General features: G+C 41.6%; 2 protein-coding genes across 3 annotated transcripts in view; one reads left to right on the top strand and one right to left on the bottom strand.

Moving 5' to 3' along the window:
* The first annotated feature begins 3,460 nt into the window (after positions 1–3,460).
* Positions 3,461–4,967, top strand: uba52 (ubiquitin A-52 residue ribosomal protein fusion product 1). Of its 2 annotated transcripts, none has more exons than XM_086162393.1 (5): positions 3,461–3,489; positions 3,821–3,954; positions 4,110–4,196; positions 4,472–4,574; positions 4,815–4,967. In XM_086162393.1, exons 2-5 carry the CDS (start codon positions 3,852–3,854, stop codon positions 4,906–4,908), a joined length of 387 nt encoding a protein of 128 aa, XP_086018519.1. In that variant the 5' UTR covers positions 3,461–3,489; positions 3,821–3,851; the 3' UTR covers positions 4,909–4,967. The 2 variants fall into 2 exon arrangements, with proteins under 2 accessions (XP_086018519.1, XP_086018520.1); XM_086162394.1 differs by having other exon boundaries at positions 3,468–3,489; positions 3,843–3,954.
* A 644-nt stretch (positions 4,968–5,611) lies between these two features.
* LOC147226127 (homer protein homolog 3-like) overlaps positions 5,612–21,464 on the bottom strand; it is a 51,367-nt gene continuing 35,514 nt past the window's right edge. Inside the window, exons 9-12 of the mRNA XM_086162395.1 lie at positions 16,562–16,672; positions 14,662–14,742; positions 10,544–10,745; positions 5,612–7,410 (exon numbers count right to left, since the gene is read on the bottom strand). Of these exons, the coding sequence (XP_086018521.1) occupies positions 10,560–10,745; positions 14,662–14,742; positions 16,562–16,672 (378 nt within the window). The 3' untranslated portion in view covers positions 5,612–7,410; positions 10,544–10,559. The remainder of the gene's footprint in view (positions 7,411–10,543; positions 10,746–14,661; positions 14,743–16,561; positions 16,673–21,464) is intronic.

The following is a 21,464-nucleotide window of genomic DNA, read 5'->3' as shown; positions in this document are numbered from 1 at the left end:
ACACTCTTACCAGCAAGATGTGGTTGTCAAAAAAGAGAAAAGTGGCCGTGGATCGAAGGGTTCGCCAAGAAAAATGAACCACTTCTTATTTTTCAGCTGAGGTTAATAAGAAACCTGCCACTATGAGACAAAATACAACAAAATGCACAGAGAACTGAGAAAAAAGAAGCGGGGCACTTACTTTTTTTAAAGAATCTCAGGTTGTTTGTCATTTATTTTTTAAACGGCATAGAAAGATTTTTATCATTTACCCGTTCTCCTTTACACTAAAACGAAGGAAACATTTGGACTTAGTGTTCCTTCTACTGTTACAGAGTTCTTCTAAGCCGTGCTTTTGTCCCGTCAAAACTGCTGCGTGTTGAAGAAGCCAAACGGGGAACTGATAGCGAGTGACGAGCACGTGTTGCGACCTCCTCGAAAAATCTGTTTAGACAAAACTTTGGCTCCGAAAACAGACGTTTTGAAGAAAAGTCTCGGGGAAAGAGGTCGACGCCCTCGTCCTGCTTGTTTCTACTTAAAGCTGAGGGTGTTGGTACTCCGGGCCGTGTAATGTTTTCATACCCGTGAACACACACTAGTTTACGATAAACCCGTCGCTTAATCTGTGTGTGTGTGTGTGTGTGTGTGTGTGTGGAAGTCACCCAGAAGTCACTGAGGAAAAAACAAAAGAAAGTCGACGGCTCCTAAAGTGCTGAGTCATGACTAGTTGCAGAGACTCCTAGTTTTTGCACTTTCAAAACAGACTTCCAAGCTGGCTTATGACTGCTGCTAAAGCTGTGTGTTTGTATGTGTGTGTGTGTGTGTGTGTGTGTGTGTGTGTGTAACCGGTCATAATGTGTAATGTATAAGAGTATTAAGTGTGTGTTCTCCCCCAGTGGTTACACAACCTCTTAAAACACGTGTCAAACTCAAGGCCCGCGGGCCAAATGTGGCCCGGGAGAACGTCTGGGAAGGTCTCTTTGTGCTTCAAGGAGAAAAAGTCCAAACGACGTCCAAACACGGAGCTAAGTATGCTAAAGTTAGCCTTCCAGAAAAACAACAAATTGTCCAAGAATTAAAAGCTAAACTCGGATGGTAGCAGAACGTGTTCACCGAAGCTCTGCAGCGGTGAAAGCTAGCTTTGGAACAGAGAAACTGGTAAACATTATTATAATAACGTTTCTTTTACATTACATACAGTTACATTTATACTGTTACCGCTAAATGTATCAACCGATGAGTGTGACGCCCCCGTCTTAAAAAGTATCGCTCTGCTTCGGCAGCAACCTGAGGCGTTTGCACGAGAATTGATCGAAGGAATTCAAAATACAACGAGCGGTTTTACGGACAAAAACTTGGGATGTTTGTTCTACTTTGTTACAGAGGTGGAAGAACTCTTCGGATGATACATATTGAGATTCAGATCTTAGAGCTTTTAAAGAATTTATGAACATGTTATTGTAAGGAATCTAGTCCACATTTCGGTCGGATTCAAATGAAAAATGAAACAATCTATCGGTTTTAAACAGTGACTTATGCAATCTTGTTTGGTTGAAGCGCAGCTGTGGTTTAGTGGTAAAAGCCACTAATGTCTGATGCAATAATTGCAATAATGAAAACAAAAAAAAAAGACGCTGCAGATAACGTCCCTCCAAACTTATGATACGTAAAAAATACTTCAATAATTATAATAAATAATCAAATAATTAACAATTAAATAATTATTGATTAATAAATAAATAATTTTAAAAAAAGTTTCATTAAAAAATCCTGAGAGAAATTGCCATTTGAGTTTAATATCACGTTTCTTAAAACAATTGTAAAGACGCATGAAGACTTTCCTCAGGCTGCTCGTGGCTTCCTAGAAGGAGCCGTTGCACTGGGAGACAAAACAATAACGTCATGTGTTGACATTTTCAGTGTGAAGGCCTTCTGTGATGGAAAAACAAAAGTGTTGATCCCTAAGACCGGGCTTTCTATGAGATCAGATAAAGCCCCAACAAAAGCACCTCGCCGTTTCTCTCCGTTTGAGTCACTTCCGGACAAAAATGCCAGTAAGGGATCGAGCACGTGAAACAGACCTGTGTTATAAAACTGAAAAATGCAGGATTTAAATGAAGTCAATGAAAGAGAGCTATCGGGGCTCTTTTCGTATTCCTCCATTCATTATCTGCACAGCGTATCATTTTAATGCTTTTTAGAGACGTGCAACCGTTTGTCCGCTCCTCAAACGACAGCATTTTTTTGGGAGTTTTTTGGTTTCCTAGCCGAATCCAACCGTGGACCTTCCTGCTGTGAGGCGGAAACGCTTACCAGGTCAGACTAATGTGGATTTCTGAGACACTGTGGTGGAGAAGGCAGCTTCACCTTGATCTAATGTCATCTTAATGGTGCAAAGCACGCATCAGCATGTTATTCCAGATGTCTGGGGAGGATTAGATAGAAAGAATTCACCCTCATGGAAGAAAACATCTGGAAAGTTGTTGAAAATATGTCTGGGTTCGCTTCGGTCCATAAAAGGGATACGGGTAGACATGGAGGAAATCGATCCTCACGTGAGAGTCTGGAATTTTTTGAAATGCAGTGATGTTGGATGGTGCCGCTTCTCTTCAGCTTAGTAGCATCGCGGTGACTGGCTGGTCATTACCTTTGGATGCAGGTGATAAATGTTACGAAGCCTCGCCATAGAAACCTGTGTGCGGTGGAAAATCACGATGTGGATTCTGTTGCTGCTCCTGCAGGGACAAAAACAACAGGTGAATTGTGGAACTCGTCACACAAAGAAACAAAAGAAAGACTTCAATTGTTAATATTTCAGAGCTTGCAAGTTACTCCAGACCACTTGACAACAACTTTCTTACGTTTCAGGGATGTTTTGAATACAATTACTTGCAGAGAAACTGCACGATTCTACGATTTCAGAAGAAGCCTCTTGTAAAAGAATGGATTGTACTGGAAAAAAATATGTGATAACCAAAAAAAAAATCTGATATTTGTGCTCATCCATACGATCATTTATACCATTTTGTTGTTTAATTTGCAATCTTTCTGGAGCGCTCAATGTGACTCAGCAGCACTGTCGCCATCTGGACGGCGGGAGGCGCTAAAACCCAACGTCAAGCGCTTTCACAGCGTCAAAAAAGCGCCTCAAGTCTGGACTGAGTCTCTTATAAGTGGACGAAGACATTGAGACAGTTTCTTTGTCACCAGTTTGTTATTTTCTTACTAAATACGCCGTCATGGGCGTTCATATACAAAACTATTTCATCCGTAGAGTGGAAGGAAAAAAAAAAATCTGTAAACTACATATGCCTGGGAAATAAGAATCCCTGCTAAATGTGACGAACAGTCGATTCTATTTCCATGTATGTGTATTTAAATATATACATACGATTACGCGCTGAATACAATAAAAGAAATATAAACATATAAAACCCGGAAGGCGGAAGTGACGTCACGCGGCGCCAACCTTTTCCGCTCTCTTTTCCTTACGGCTCAGCTAGCCGCCGGGTGGGTACTCTTTCTGTCCCGTACATTTTGTCCATTTAAAGTGTAGACTAACAGTTTAATCTTCATCAGCGCCACGCTATCTTCGCCGTAAACTGACATTACACTCATGTTATTCGCGATAGTGTCGTTTTTTAGACAGTAAATTGAGATAATTATATTTTGAGCTCCGCGCTAACGCTACGCATGTGGCCGGGCCTTAGCTAGCATTAGCTCACGGTGCTACTGACTTCTGGAACTTACTTTACAAAGCGTATCAAGTGACATTTTAGTGCTATTGAAGCGTCAAACCATTAGCCTTACCTACTAAAGACAACGCCTTTTATTAATACAGCGTTCACATCGGGTGTCCGCAGCCTGCCATCATGCAGATCTTCGTGAAAACATTGACGGGGAAGACCATCACTCTCGAGGTCGAGCCCAGCGACACCATCGAAAATGTGAAGGCCAAGATCCAGGACAAGGAAGGTGAGGGGTCGCATCTGGGGAATTAACCGATGGTCATGTTCACTGCGATATGCTCAGAAGTATATGCGTGTAGCAGAAGGCCGGGGGGTTGTTGTGATTCACCTGCACAGCCTGTCGTGGAGTTTGCATGTCATGTGAAAGTGTGTGTTTTCTAGGAATCCCCCCTGATCAGCAGCGTCTGATCTTCGCTGGCAAGCAGCTGGAAGATGGACGCACACTGTCGGACTACAACATCCAGAAAGGTAAAGTCCTTCTATCTCCATGATTGAATTCAGGGAAACCAGAGTCACCCCATGAGTCTTGTAATATTCAATCTTGAAACGATTGTGTGAAAAGCTGGGCAGCTATGATGTCTTAGCGACACACAACCAGCCATATCAGGCCATAATGGAAAAATGCACCTCAAAAGACCAGTTGAAGTCCTTTTGTAACCTATCTGGTCACTCATATGTACACGTGAATGTTTTATTGGGGTTTCAATAACAGACTGTTAACAAACGTGTTGTTCTCTCAACAGAGTCCACTCTGCATCTGGTTCTGCGTCTGCGCGGTGGCATCATCGAGCCTTCCCTCAGACAGCTGGCCCAGAAATACAACTGTGACAAGATGATCTGCCGCAAGTAAGTCCTGAAAACAATCGGCTTTGAAAAATCACTGCGTGGTGGTTAAGACAGCCATCATTGGAAGGCTAAAAAAGAACGCAAATGGCCGCTAATCGATTATTTTTCCCAATAAATTAATTCCTACGGCGAAATGGCTTTTGACTTAAAGGTTGCTTTCACAACTTAGTTAGGAAACGCCTATGGAAACGAGACACATTTACCTGGTTCTTGTTAACCTGTGATTTTTTTCTTTTTCAGGTGCTACGCCCGCCTGCACCCACGTGCTGTCAACTGTCGCAAAAAGAAATGCGGGCACACCAACAACCTCCGCCCCAAGAAGAAGCTGAAGTAGACGATTTGTTTAAATTGGCTCTGTGCCATTTTGTGTTAGAAATAAATTTACCAAAATACGTCTCCGTGTGTCATCTGTCCTTCAGCGGGTCTTTTAAGATGGCAGGTTTAAAGTTAAACCCCGAAGTTAGCCGTGCAGGGATTTCAATTCGATGGGATTCAGAAATACTCATGACTATTAACGGATAGTTGGGTCAGAGGCTGTCCCAAAAAGCTCCTTTGAATACGCCGGCCTTCTGGAACGTTCCCCGATGAGAGCGGCGGGTAAAAGTCCTGTGTGACCCCGTTGCCGGTCGGACTTGGCGCCATTTCATTTGGCACCGGCGCTCGCGGACGCTCTAAATGACTTTCCGACGCAGCACGTGATAGAACTCCACAAGGCCCGGAGAGGATAAATGACAATATGGCCTTAACACGTCACGCCGCTCGCTGAATCGAATCCAACTTGGAGTGTTTCATTCTGCTTCATAAGAAGGAAAAAAATCTGGGAAAGCATGATGCACATTACATGATGATCTGTACCTTTCCTGCAAGTATTTATAGCGCACGGAAAAGAACGTTAACTCCGATGTTAACAGTGCACAATGCATCGGTTGCAGTTTACGTGTTAAAACCTTAGTTCAGGTATTGTTTCATTTGAGATAAAAGTTGGAAGCAAACTTGAGCAGGGAGAAGCTCCTAACCAACAAAGACATGGCAGCAGCTATTCTACATGATTTTTAATGTTCAGGTCTATACAAACAATAGCAACTGGTCTCACATGGTCAAAGCTCGTACAAATATCTTTTAATCTTCAGTAACCCGTGAAAAAGAATCGCGGCTGACAAAACACACCGGTCAACAGCTTTCCAAAAGTACAATTCTTTGATGAAACTAAGCCCAACACACGTGTTTTGAGGTATTTTCTTCGGAAACATGGGATGATTTTGACCAGACATCTTGAGAAAATGGGTTTAAATTCAAGAAACTCCCGTTGGGATCAATAAATCCAATCTACGGAGTTGCACACTCGATCAATCCCAGAGGGAATCTGCCTTCTCATCATAAATCCGGGTTTATGACTGGAATTTATCAACCGTCAGGTGTAGATTCCACCCAACCCGCTTAGAATCGAAAGGATTTTCCATTTCACTCACATATTCACACTTCTGACACGTCAATTGAAGACTTTTTTTTTTTTCTTGTAAAGATAAAGACTAAACAGGTCAGCAAAGATGCAGATGAAAATAGAAAGAAATATCAGTACATAGTTTGGGGGGTCGGAACGGAAAGAATGTGATCCTCTGAAACACCATCATAACAAACAATTCTTTAAATCAAATCTGACTTGAATAAAAGATCAGTTCATGCCAGATGAAAGTTGGATGTCACACACGTATAAATGATCTGAAAATCCATTTTTAAAGGTATATGGGTTTTTTTTTGCCGTTCAGCGTCGCCTCTGGAGCGGCAGGCCAACGTCGATGTTTAAAACCCCGGACTTGTGAGGATCTTTCTGCGGCCCGATGGCGCCCAGAGTTCTTCTTGTCAATTTCTCCGTCGAGATCTGTGTCAAAAGTCCAATGATACCGCGGCGGGATTAGAAGGAGAAAAAAAAAAAGAACTATAAATAAGCTCCCGTACACGTGGATTCAAACAAGCAAGGCAAAGGTTTTATCACCTGAAAGATACCAATGGAAAATATAAACAGGTATCGGCGCGAGAAACTTTTTATTGCTGATTTACTGGAGCTTGCAGAGGCCGGATCGAGAAATCGTTCGAAAACTCCGCCAAGAAGAAGCCAAACTAAATGTTATCGACGACACGACGATGCCGTTAACAGCGGAGAACGTAGCAACCAGCCTTGAAACATCGTCCAATTTCAGAATTTCCCATCCGCGCACCTTGATTGTACCTACATTAACCACGTCCGTCACTCACAAGGGGGTGCGTCGCAAAGGCCGGACAGATAATACGCGTACAAAGCTGAACTTAAAAAGCCGAGAGGGAAGTAAAGTGAGTTCGCATTCATTATTGCAGTTGTGCTTTTGTGTCGAGGCGCGGAGTTTCACGACCTGGCAGGAACGGGGCTTCTGCAGAGCTCATGCAGCGATCTATTCTCCGCATCCCTCCACGACGGATTTAACTATTAGTGGTACGGAGGAAGAGCAAACTAGATACGTCTTGTGAATACTGCAAACAAAGAATGTAAACAAAATTAAATAAAACTTGGCACGAACATTTAAACGCCAGCGGGCCCGGAAAGGAGGTCGTCCCGCCGGGACTCGGAGAACCTGCGGATGAACGCGAATAACAAGTGGTTCCCCGGAAAATGAAGAAAAACAGTCTTGTGCTAGCCATCCTCGGACACAACGGGAAGAAGCTACGAGGCTGCGGAGTCGTCAATGTTCCGGCTGGCGTGAGGTCCGGCTCCGGCTCCGGCTCCGGGATCTGGTTTGGTTCAGGGTCTTTCCTTCCGTTTGCATTTCCGCGGTCTTGAAGCGAAGACGACATCCCGATGGATCTGCGTTTACGACAAAAGAGATTTCACCTTTTAAATCACGTGTCAAACTCAAGGCCCGCGGGCCAAATGTGGCCCGTCACAACATTTTATGAGGCCCGCAAGAACGTCCAAATAAATAAGTCCGACGCGCGTATTGAACATAAACTACATCTCCTGCAATTCGTGCCGATCATGTTACCCGCAAAGGCTTTTGGCCATTAGATCGCAGCTTATTGAGAAATCCAAATGATCCCTAAATGTACAGGAAGAGGAAAGTTTCTGCAGATGGAAGGCTGTTTCAAGAAAAATGGGAAGGCCAAGACGTTTTGTGCTCCGAGGAAAAAAAGCGGTGTGCCTTTTGTGTTCTGAGGTGGCGTCGGTCGTCAAATAGTCCAACCTGCGTCAAACACGGAGCTAAGTATGCTAAAGTTAGCCTTCCAGAAAAATAAAAAAATGTCCAAGAATTAAAAGAATAAAATATTCCATATGCATTTGCATGGATTCTGTGCAAACGCATATGGAATATTTTGGATAGTTTATTTTGGATTGTAATATTTTGAATGAGTCATACATTCAGAGTTATTTAACATTAAGGAGGAGTTCCATTTATTGGAAATTACATTCAGTTCCATTTATACTGTTTTTTTTCAGACCCATTCCTATTTACTTTAGATATAACCAGTGAGAATTCAACCGAAATGTCAAACTGACTTCATTTTCACGCCGAAAAGTTGTTTTTTTTTCCCATTTCCCCCCGAAGCCGCACTGCAAAAAAGTAACGGATCTCGGATCGTCGCTTTTTTTGTTTGTATTAACACGGCACGGAGAATAATGCTGCGTTATAAAATGTTATTGCCCATAAATCCTGGAACGGAAGTGGTCTCAGATCCCCCATGGACCTCCTGCGGTTCCTCCTGCAGAACCACCTGCTCCTGTCAAACACGGAGCTCATTATTCTGGGATTATTTCTAGTCCCTCTCGCTCGCTTACATCTCAAACTACTGGGAAAACATGTTGAATAAGCTCAGCTGTCAAATAACGATGGATGACAAAAAGCTTAAATCATCCCGTTTAGACTGAGTTTGACTCCAATCGAAGCAACACGGATTGATCTGGACTTGTTTTAAGGACATGACATCAACGTTGGATCAGCCTGGAGTGTGTTTTTACACTTTCATTTGGAGTCCAGACCTCCATGAGTTCATACATTTCATTTCCATTCATCATTTTGGTGTGATTTTGTTGTAGGCACATTCAACTATGTAAAGAACAAAGAATTTCATAAGAATATTTCATTCATTCACATCTAGGATGTGTTATTTTTAGTGTTCCCTTTAGTTTTTGGAGCAGTGTATATCTTCCAACTTGGGTGAAGATCATATTTCTATGAGGTAAAAGCGAGAAAATGCAGTAGCGGTGTTTTATTTTGCACATCGCACCTCAATACACGGTTTAATTTACCGTATGTTGCGCAGCATAAGGCGCAAGATCAATGAATGGGTCTATTTTTATACGTAATGCGCACTGGGTTACAAGAATTGGTTGGAGGTCAGTGAGGACAACTAGAATTCATATATAAGGCGCACTGGATTATAAGGCGCAGGGATGATTTTTGACAAAATATAAAAATTTTAAGTGCACATTGTGGTGTGAAAAATATGATGTACTTTTTTAAATCCCTCTTCATTGAACCAATCATGGATCAACCAGGAAGCAGTTAGAGCTTCATTGTCTTGCTCAACAGCACCCGATCAGGGGTCGGCAACCGTCTGATGCGGCTCCCTGACGCTTTTCAAAATAATTAACAAGTATTTGATTAAAATGTATTTAATTTGAGTTAATTTTTTACGGGTAATTTTAAATTTGTAGGTAATCGATCATGACCACTCAATCATAAAAATGCGGAGCGCGGCTTACTTACAATTCTAGCTTCACAATTCTGAACAGTCATTTATTTTTATTTATATTTTATTTAAAAATGTTATCTTTGGATGTTCACAATGCCCCTCAGGAACAAAAAAATGTTATTTTTCTGATTTCTGATCTTGTAACAATTAGATAAAACAATATTGGATCCACACCAAGACCGATTTGCGCACACGGTCTTCAACCCGGCGCTCTTGGATCCGTCTGATGAGGCTCCCTGTGGCTTTTGAAACTCAATTAAAATGTAATTTAGCTTAGTTTGTTCATTTTTAAAATGTCATTTTAAATGTTAAGATAATGTCCATCTTGTAGCATCTAAATAAACGTATTCAAATATTTTTGTCGCTCTTAATAAATGACTGCACGCGCCAGTAAAAGGATGGCATTTTTGTCCTCCACCCTTTTGGCATTTTTGGTTTTCTGCCGGTGGATCATTAAAACTAGTTTGTTTTTCATAAATAAAAAAAGGAGCAACCAAGTGTCGTTTTTTTTTCAGAGTTCAAAATGTTCTGTTGCATGCAGAAATGCCATTTCATTTTCTCTGCAGTTGCTTTTTTGATTTGAAACAATGCAACACATATTTTGTCAATACATAGCATAAAGAAGAAAAAAAAAAAAGGTTATATGCTGCGTAAATTCATTTGAAATTTGAAAAGAGTTGTGCAGTTACTTCCAAACGGCTCTTCCCAGTCTAGATGTTATCTACATTTTTTAATATTTTTTGTCTCATATTTTTTCTGCCATATCTCTCACCCAGAGACGCTGTTTTTTTTTTAATTTAAAACAATGCAACACATATTTTGTTTATTTTTTTGCAAAAATAATAAGGTTGTATGCTGCGTAAATTCATTTGAAATTTGAAGAGTTATGCGGTTACTTCCAAACGGCTCTTTTAGTGGTAAAGTTTGCCGACCCCCGGTCTAGATGTTATTTACATTTTTTAAAATTTTTTATCTTATATTTTTTCTGCCACATCTCTCACCCAGAGACGCTGTTATTTTGATTTAAAACAATGCAACACATTTTTTGTTTATACATAGCATAAAGGCAAAAACAAAAAAAAACAAGGTTAATTCTTTTTAAATTTGAAAAGGGTCGTGTGGGGAAACGGCACGAGAGTTAAAGGTTGCATGGCTCTACTTCTTTGGCCGCCCCTTCCTTTCAGCGCCGATCCAGCAAAACAAACCGAATCCTCGCCATGTGGAATCATAAGTGAATCGAACCAAACCTGTTTCCGGCCGGGACTATTTGTCGAAGATGTTCGCCAGGCTTTGACTTAGTTCTTTCAGTTCGCAGATTTTCAGATCCAGCAGCTCGATGACCTGTTGAATCCCGACCTCGACCTCCTCGCGCTCCTCCTGCCTGGAGGCCAGCGTCTTCTCGGCGCTCTGAACCTGGTCCTCCAGCTCCGTGTTTCGTCTCTCCAGGTCCTGCGAACGTCAACAGACGTCAGCGTTTCTCGCTCCAGGAGACGATTGGCGTGTTAGCGTTTACGCCGGGGGCGTCAAAACATACGGCCCGCGGGCCGGAACCGGCCCGCAAGGGGGTTCGACCGGGCCCGCAGGATAATTTGAAAGTGAAAAAATGCATAAAAGACAAGGATTTTTTTTTTTATTAAATGCAATTCAAGAATTTTCTGCTAGTGGTGCACTATATTAGTCAGAGTAGTTGACAAAACGCATCACTGAGACGGACCAATCAGCAGACGGTATCAATGCGCCGTCTGCTGATTGTTATATTCTCCACCTCCTCGCTACTCCCTCATTAGCCAAAATGTTATCAATACAGAGAAAAGTAGAAAAAGAGTGTAGAATTTTTAAAGAAAAACGGACTACGTCCTGTTAATTTACGGAGACACACAGGAAACCTTTGTACTCGGTGTGTTTGCAACAAGTTTCGGTATTTAAAGAATATCATATTCGGCGCCGCGACGAGACTCATCAAAAATATGACAGCTTGCAAAGAAACTGAGAAGAGATAAGATCGACCAATCGCTGGCGGGTCTGAGGAAACAGCGTCCACTTTCACCCAGAGCTGAGAAATCAGTGAAGCAGCGGTAAAAGCCAGCTAGTTAATCTAATGTTAGTCAACAGCTTCACTACAAACTGGTACGTTGGAATTCTACTGTTCATGCAACTCCATACATGTTCAGTATGTGTTGTATGTGTTTGCATGTTTCATGGATGAAGTTTACACATTTACAGGACAGGTAAATACTTTCTTCCCTACATATTTAATAGCACTCTCTTTAGTTTGTAGGGTATAGGTGGGGATTCAATTTAGATTTTATATGCACATGTGTAAATGGTTTAAAAATCCCTTTCTTTATAAGTCTCATTTCATCTTAAAGTGCATTACTATATTTTTCAATAACAATACTTGTTAAAGTTTTGTGCCTTTGTACGATCAGTGGGATCAGTCGCAATGCAAACATGTGAACCATAAACATAAATTGCACGTTTGTCTAAGGAAATATGAGGTGTTTCATGAAATGTTTTGTAAACGGATTGCTCATTAAATTCCAAGATTTTCCTCATGTCCTTGTACTTTTTACACCAAAACAGAGGAAAGACATGATATTTTTTTGGTTATTTATTGCTGAGAATGCTATTATTTTAATGGTCCTTCCTCGGCCGTACGTGGCCGCCATGAAAAATGAGTTTGACATTCCTGGTTTACGCTTTTGTTTTATTTATCGGTGAACCCGCGGGGAAGCTTGCAGAATGAGTTACTCATCAGTGTTTGAATGGATTATAAATACATTAGAATTATAGAAAAAGTGTTGCTATTGGTTACAAAAGGTTTGCAACTGTTTTACGTCTTTTCAGGCTTTCTCTGATGCAAAAATGTCCAAACCTTTAGCAAAGAGGGCCATATTCGATCGGGTGAAAATGCGTCCGGCATTCTTCGAACCGTTAACATTAAATGCAAATCAACTCTTTTCTGAAATGTTTTATTGTAAATATGATACTTTTCATGTCTTAACACAGGACATAAATCTTTAGTTTTTACCAAAATCACTCTGTCTTTCGTATTTGAATACATAAGGGGGAAATAGTCAGTCTGGAAAAAAGATGAAGCATATTTATGGTTATTATTCACTATTTAATGCTCACTAGGAACTTCTAAATTCAAAACGTGAACAGGAAAATAACACTAACAGTGATATTATTCAAAGTACAAAACAATGAGGGCCAAATTAACTCATATCACCCTTCATGAAATCTTCACCACGTATATGACTATGTAAATAATAAATTGTCAACTTATTTGAATTTTTTTTTTTTCAATAAAGCCCTTACATGCTCCGAGCCGGGAGCTCTTATTACAAAATTTCCCCGTGCCTGCACGACGACATTTACAAATCTTGATATGAATCCCTGTATTACTTGTTATCAAAAAGGGGAAATGCAGGTTTGTTTGTTTTTTTAATTTTAGACTCAGATCAAAAATACAAAATAGAAAAACAGGCCGGAGATTTGATTTTATCATCGATTTTCTGAAAGAGTCGGCGGGCCGCATTCGGCCCGCGGGCCGGACGTTGGACATGCCTGGTCTAAGAGCTGGTCTAAATTCATTGTTTGTGCTAACCTGCTTAACTGATGGAAAATTGTGACTTTAGCCAAGATCTGCGTGGTGACTCTCTGAGCATTTTAAAGCTTAAACGACGGGAGCGTCGGTTCGGGCAGCGCCGACGACTGGAGGAGCCAATAATCCTCGCGGCTTTTTGCCCTTGAGATTCCGTTCATTAAGCTTCTCCTGTGCGTCTCCGCTTTATTGAGCAATTCTTATCAGGTGTACCAACCTCCGGTCTGTTTGGAATACAAATTCAAAATTGCAGTTACGCCCGTGACGGCGAGGGAACACAAAGACGGCAAAGGTCAAAGATGAAGAGGCGTAATTGTCATCTGACGGCTCGACTAAATATGACAGAGGAGCGGGTAAAGGCCGTATGCAGCAGGTAGAATGATCCGCATTAACATGGGAATTGGATAATATTTGTTTTCTCCTTGAAGCCCTGACTTTGGCTCCGTTGGCTCGGCCCCGGCTGCTAAGCCGGTCCGAACCCGCCGATGTTTAGCCTCCTGTTTGACTTGGAGGACAGACCGAAGCGGCGGCTGAGCAAACTCTCCGGAGCTCTGCGGAGATCCCGGAAACAAAAAACTAAAAGGTTTTCTCCACACAGTTGCACCAGTTGAACAGAATTGAATTTTCGTCCCGTTTTCCCACGGACGTATATACTTTTATAACATTTCTCCCGATTTATCTCAGGTTGAGATCGTCTACACCGCGAGCGAGGGAGGGCTCGCCGGTGTGTCGCAGATAAAAACCCATTCTAGTCGGTGAAAAAAAAAAAAGTTTGAACAATAACTAATGTGATGCCAACATTCATTCATTCATTCTCTGTTCGCTAACCGTGCATTTAGGGCTCACCTGGGACTTATTCACATGCAGACACATGCAACCATTCACACGTCATATGAATATATAGAAACATTCACACGTCATATAAAGATATAAAACATTCACCCTCTCATGCATACATCATATGAAGATATGAAACATTCATACATCATATAAAGATATAAAACCATTCACCCTCTCATTCACATGTATAAAGATACAAAAACAGTCACCCTTCATATAAAGTTATAAAAACCTACCCCCCTTTACAAAGATATAAAACAATTCACCCTCTCATTCACACATATAAAGATATAAAAACATTCACCCTCTCATTCACATGTATAAAGATATAAAACATTCACACACCATATAAAGATATAAAAAACTTCCCCCCTTCATAAAGATATAAAACCATTCACCCTCTCATTCACATGTATAAAGAAATAAAACCATTCACACGTCATATAAAGATATAAAAACACTCACACTTTATATAAAGATATAAAAGCATTCACACTTCATGTAAAGATATAAAAACCTTCCCCCCTTTATAAAGCTATAAAACATTCACCCTTTCAATCACATGTATAAAGATATAAAAACACTCACACTTTATATAAAGATGTAAAAACATTCACACGCCATATAAAGCTATAAAACCATTCACCCTCTCATTCACATGTATAAAGATTTAAAAACACTCACACTTTATATAAAGATATAAAAACACTCACACTTTATATAAAGATATAAAAGCGTTCACCCTCTCATTCACACGTTCATCTCTACTGCTTGCTCCTCCTGGGTGAAGTTCCCAGATCGGCCACTAGGGGGCAGCATGCCTCATTTCGGAAATTACTTAAATTATGGCATAAAGGAATAAAAAATTAAACCGTTTTAACTGCCGAATGTCACTTTTCCGTCCCGTTTTTGTCTTACCTGGAGTCTCTTCACCGTCTCCTCTCTCTCCTTCTCCAGCTCGCCCACGTCGGTCTTCTTGCTCTGCAGAGTGTGGATTTCCTGGAGACACCAGAACACGGCTGTGTCACGGCACCCTGTCCATCATCCTTCTTTCGGCTCGTAAAAGACGCGGGGTGATTTATAATAAACCCGGGGTCGGCGATAAAATCTGGGACACCTCGATGTTCGGCCTCAGGGACGGCGGCCGCTTCGACCCGGCATAAATCCTTCGGCCAAAAGTGGGTCTTGTTTAGACGGGGCGACGGTAATGAGGTCGTCGGACGCGAGCTTCCTTCGAGGAACGCTTCATTTCAATATTCCCTTATTTCATCGCTTTCCACGCCGACCCCAAAACAAGCATGAATAATTCACCACGCGATTTCGTATCATAAAACTTATTGAGAAAAAAAAAAAAAAATCGGCGTACGGTTTCGCTGACCTGAATAATAATCCGACCTCGCGCCTGATGACAGTCCTTGTTCAAAAAATAAATGAAAGAATAAAAATATATATTGGAAAAAAAAAAAAACAAACAGCAGCTCGCGGCTCCTTTGTTGGAAGGGATGATTATAAAAGTCAAGGTATAATGAGATAAACTCAGCAGGTTGCATAAATATAAGAAGATTTAAAGAAGACGGCTGCAGCTCCTTATACATCCCAAGCACGGAAGTCAAAAAAGTCAGCTTTATTTTCAATTTCTCCGCGTGAACCGGACATACAGAGGAATCGAGACGGCGTTTCTCACAATCCCACGGTGACAGGAAATAAACAAAACTGACAAAATAATAATAACAGAGTGCAAATTAGCAGTAAAGTGCAGTGTTCTATTAAACAGAAAGGTATATGAGGTCTAAAGCAGTGTTTCCCAACCGCTGTGCCGTGAGAGATCATCAGAAGTGCCGTGGAAAAACGCCCACTTTCACCTGATTGGTCCAAAAATGATTTATCCAACGCAAATAATGTGTCTTCCTATGTCTATGTGGGCAGCGTGTCCATTCCATGGCAACGGGTGGTGAATGAACCTGTGCGTCTGTGTATCAGAGTGATTAGTGACGCTTTGCGTGATACATTTTTAAAATAAAAAGTACTTGTATCTGCGTAAACAAACAGGCAGCGTTGTTGAAAACGACCAAGACGAGTGAGAAAGCGGTGAAAGCTGCTATAAAGTTGCTGAACTCGTCTCTAAATCCAAACAGCAAAATATCAATACTACCTGCCGGCAAAATCATTGGAGAAGAAAAGCTCGGCTCTGGCGTTGATAAAGAAATAGCCAGCTCTCTAAAATAATACCATTTCCAGACATATTGATGACATGTCTTCAGATATTGAAATAAGTGTTCTGGAAAAGTTGCACATCAGTGGGAAATTTGCATTGCAACTTGACGAATCTACAGATATTAGATATATTAGATTTCACACTAAGTAAATTGAGACTACGGTTTCATTCTAATTCGTTAAAAAATGTTTTTGACATATTTATTTTGTGTTGTGGCGTGTGATTTTTCTAATGTAAAATATGTGCCGTGGCTGTAAAAAGGTTGGCAAACACTAATTTAAAGTGTGTGCAGATACAATGGATGGACGGATGGATGGACTTTTTCTTGTGTTGTTTATTATTCATCTTTTTCATGAGCCGAGTTACGGACGGCATTTGGAAAAAAAGCATTGCATTAGTATCTATAAATGTTACCGTTATGCATTTGATTAAAATTAAAAGAAAAAATGCTTCTATGTTGTTGCGACCTGTATAAAAACACAGGTTATATAGTTATTTTAGCCGGTGCAGCTTATAATCAGGTGTGCGCAATAATCCGGAAATGATGGTTCATTGTACGTTTGGCAATGAAAACGTTTTGTGATTGTGTTTGAGGTGACTTGCCTGGTCTTTGGCGCTCAGCAGAGCTTTCAGCTCCTCCAGCGAGTGGTTGAGCTCCTCTTTGGCCGGCTGGCTTGCAGCCGGATGCCCCAGCTGCGATTCCAGCTCGGCCACCTGGAACCAAACACAGATGTGGGTAAAAATGTAAATACTGCCCTTATAGACGTCACACCGGCATTAAAAAAAAAAATAAAAAATGACCCGGCGCTCTACACGCTTATGACAATAATGTTTATTCTTGTTCATGTAACATCTCTATATTATCCATTCTGAAGAGTTCTATAAGACATCTGTATATTATACGTCCATCTGCATATTGTCATTTGTTCATCATTACCTATTTTTACACAATCAGCACAGAATTATCCTCCATACTTGCACGAGCTGTACATATTCTGCTCATACTGCGCTGATGCTTGAGCTGCCCCACATCAGGTAAGGCACCAAGTCAGGCTATGCAGTGTGTGTGTGTGTGTGTGTGTACGTTTGTGTACGTCTGTCAAAAAAAAACAAAACAAAAAAAAAACTCACTAACTTAAGCTTACTGTTCCGGAGATTTCCTGTGCATCTTATATTTGCAAGTGTTATTTGCAGTGCTTATGTCCTCTATTGTAAGTCGCTTTGGATAAAAGCGTCTGCCAAATGTAATGTAATGTAATGTCATATCTTATCCACCTGTATGTGCACTGGAAAAAAAAAAAAGCAATTCTTTTTTAATACTGCATTTATCTGTAAATACTGCACATTGTGTACATATGCACCTCTGATTGGATGCTAACTGCATTCGGTTATTCTGCATCCTTACATGTGTAATGACGACGAAGTTGAATCTAATCTGATGTAAAAAACACGAGTGACAGCTGAAGAATTCTCAACCTTTCTATTTTGTGTTTAGCATCATTTCCAGACTATTGAGCGCCCCTGAATATAAGCAGCATCCGCTGAAAATAAACATATAAAGGTCGCACTACACAGACATTATGTTACACACAAACATTGTTTTTAGCCTCAGAATTTCATGAAAATCCATAAATTAGCCACATCGTTGTTTAAGCCACAGCGTTTAAAGCGTGTGGAAAAAGTAGCAGCTTATAGTCCGGAAAATACAGTATTTGATAATAATAATAATTTGTCCTTTATCACCAATGGTGCTCCTGCAAGATGCTCCTTGAAGCTAACCTGCGCTAAGCTACTGATGTAATCGTATTAAAAGTTTCTAATGACATCAAAACTAGGACTGCTGCATACACACCTGGCGATAAAAAGAGTAGCTGGATGTTACAAAAGCATAACGAAGGAAAAGTGGATTATATACACACACACACACACACACACACACACACAAACACACACACACACACACGCATGCAAGCACATGCAGAGTAACACAAATATGATTAATGATTGCTGCTGATGAGTACGGGAATCGAGGAAGAGCAAGAAAAAGTCATCACCAAGCAGCCAATGCGGATCTGCACACACACACACACACACACACACACACACACACACACACACAGATGAAATTCTCCTGGAATGAAGCTGGACCTGCAGTGGTCAGAGCTGAGACCTTGGCAGGAAATGGCGCCGCAGAGATGCGACCTTGCGAACAATGTGAACAATACTCGTCCCACTTTCCAACATCCAACGCACTAACGGAGAGGCCGAAGACGGGGAAGGACAATTTTAACAAAACAAGATGAAGCGGTTCGGCCTTTGAAACGGGAACCAATTTAATTTTTACAGTTGGCCGTCTCTGCTCAGTTCCAGCCTCAGCGTTCCTTCTCCTCAGATCTTCTCCGTCCCCAGTCTGTGCAACGAAACATCTCATCTCCAGAACGTCCGACATGCACCGTCCCCCCGACGGACCGGTTCCTGATCCGCTCCTAAACAGAACCATATCTGACCGAATTGATAAGTCCTTATGTTCCCGGCAGAGAGCTGCGTTCCTCTAATTCAAATCTACTAGCAGTACCTTCTGCTCGCTCGAAGCGATCTCAGGCAAAACTGCTCTCAGTTCTACTACCTCAGTGGTGGAACAAACTTCTGGAAGCAACAAGACCAGCATCATCTCTCTCAACCTTCAAGAAACAGGTAAAAACGGTTCTCTTTCAGGACTTTTTACTGCGCTGATGCCCCAGATCAGGTTGGCAGCAAGTTAGGCTATGCAGTGTGTGTGTTTGTGTGTATGTTTGTATGTCCCCGTCCCAAAAAAAAAAAAAAAAAAAACCTCACTAACCCAAGCTTACTGTTCTGTATATTTCCTGTGCATCTTGTATTTGCAAGTGTATTTGCAGTCCTTATGTCCTCTATTGTAAGTCGCTTTGGATAAAAGCGTCTGCCAAATGTAGTGTAATGTAATGTAACCTCCACGTCTTCTTGTTTTGCCCCCGTCGTCTCCAAAGCGGACAACATGGCTTCTTTCACGACACACCACAGTGTCATCTGCGAACAGTCGCAGTCCAAGGAATGAAAAGACGATGCATGTTTATTTTTCTGCCCGGGACAATCAGGGCTAAATCAGAACTAAACCAAATGCTTTAGAAAGGAAAACAAATCCTGTTGTAACTTGCAGGGATTATTAGAAGAGGGTGGACACGCTCAGGTGGCGCTGAAAGAAAAGCTCTTGATTCCAAGAGCTGCCCTGGAAGATCCCTGCGGTGACTCCGTGGAGGCCAGGGAGTCCCAGGATTCAAGCTTTCAGTTTTTTCCCCCCGACAAACACAAAACTGAAGCCGTAATCGTCGGCCCGAAGTCTGAAATCAAAGAGAAGCGACTGGCCGTCCAGGAGATTCACCAAGCTAGCGAGCTTCTCCTGAAAGCTGCCTAAACGCAGAGACGGATCGGATCGTGAAAACTAGTTAAGCTACATCTTGAGGACTTGGTCAAACATTTATACAGATAAAACTACTCCCTGGTGCGGAAAAGGTTGTGGACCGCTGGTCTAAAAGACACATCGACGGACGAGACGACGATTCCATGAAGTTCAGACTTTGGACAAACCAGATCAACGATGAGATCAACGATCTGTCTGTTGTGCAGCTTTGCATTCAATCATTATCAACAAGCTATTAGTCATTAACAGATGATTATAATAATATTCATGAAGCCAAATTTTTAAGAATTATTGAAAGCCACGAAACCATATTGTTTCAACTTCTTTCCTTTTTTTTCTTTCTACATATTTATCTATTTATTCTTCTAGATGTGGCGTCGGCAACCTGAGGCTCCCTGTGGCTTTTGAAAATAATCAACGAGTATTTAATTAAAATGTATTTTATTTTAGTTAGTTCGTTTTGAAAATGGCATTTTAAATGCAAAGATAAAGGCCATCTTGCAGCATTTAAATAATAAGTGCTCAAATATGTCGTTTTTCTGCACGCGACAGTAAAAGGATGACACACAGAGAGGACGCCATTTTAAATTCTTTTTTTCTTTTTTTTTTTATATAAATACAAGAAGGACTCAAATAGACATCCAGTATTTTGCTTCAAAGTAACTTTGAAGCCTTTTTTTTCTAGAGTTCAAAATGTTTTGTTGCAAGCAGAAATGACATTTTGTTTTCTCTGCCAATTGTTCAATGAATTAAAAAAAAACAAAAAAAAAACACTTATTTTGTTTATACATAGCATCAAGGCAAAAAAAAAAAAAAAAAAGTTATATACCGCGATAATTCATTTGAAATTTGAAAAGAGTTGTGCGGCTCCAAACGGCTCTTTTAGTGGTAAAGGTTGCCGATAATATTTTTTAATATTTTAATATTTTTTGTCTTATATACTTTCTGCCATATCTCTAACCCTGCTATCGTTGAATTATTGCATCGTGTCTGTTTTCGGTTCCGCTGATCCCGAGAGCGTTGCATTCTGTGACGACACGTCTTGAATCCCTGAATCGTCTCTTCCAAGCCACCATAACCTGGAGCCGAAATTAAAAAAAAAAAAAAAAAAAAAAAAAAGCACGCATTTTCCAGCAGGCCTCTGAAAACAACACCACCCTGCAGAGATGAACCTCCAGAATTCCAAGCTGTCAAAAAAGCTTATAAGCGAGAATTCCGTTACATTCTGAGTTCGGGAACGTCAAAAAAGTAGAATGCGGCTGCCGAGGGAAGCAGCTTCAGGGTCGGGAAGGACCTGCCGGGACACCTAAGCTCCCCCCGAAGGTAACGTTGAGCCATTTATATGCGTATTTAACAGACGATACCCCGTGAAACATCTAAAATAAAATGCAATAAGCCCGTCAGCTTCTCTCTTCCCTCTCCTTTGGCCGTTTATGATCTTCCCATAACTGGGGCTCGACGCCCCCCTGCAACATCCCGCTGCCAAACCCCGGAGGCCTGCTCCACTTCCAGCCACCTGGTTGACTTTGCTGCCGCGCTCCAACGCCACTGTTTGTTGGTTTTTATTTAAGGGAGGGGGTCCGACGGGTCCGAGGGGTCCAACTTTCCCCCGGACAAGGGGGACGGGACGATCGTTTCGAGGCGACCGAGTAGCTGGTTCCCCTCGATCGACGCCAAAGCGTCCCTCCCTTGCATTAAAGCTGAAACGGCGGGATTGTCGGCCCGGTGATTAACAAGCGGCGACGCCGACGTCCCACGGAAGGAGGGGCCGACGGAACGCGCATCTCTAGTTAACAAGAATCGTTTGAAATTGACTTTCACGCGATGGGAATGAATAAAAGATCAACGGCCCGTCTCGTAGCTCTTCAGACGACCCCGCGGGAGGCGCCGTTTGCCTTTCCTGTCCGCCGCGCCGCATCTCGTGAGCGCAGACTCCCGCGATTCGGTCGACGGCTCCATCTTTGATGGTATTCCCTGACTATCTACCAATAAATGATGGAAGTCACAGTCGGCTAACCGCTATTCCGCGCCGCGCTACCAGAGGGTTGTTTGTTTCCAGTCATGCACAAC

Source organism: Fistularia commersonii, chromosome 16, assembly GCF_037954325.1.
Source record: "Fistularia commersonii isolate RoL2024-O1a breed Wild chromosome 16, RoL_Fcom_v1.0, whole genome shotgun sequence".
Classification (NCBI taxonomy): Eukaryota; Metazoa; Chordata; class Actinopteri; order Syngnathiformes; family Fistulariidae; genus Fistularia; species Fistularia commersonii.
The sequence above is the reverse complement of the archived record's forward strand: the minus strand, read 5'-3'. Positions and strand labels throughout refer to the sequence as shown.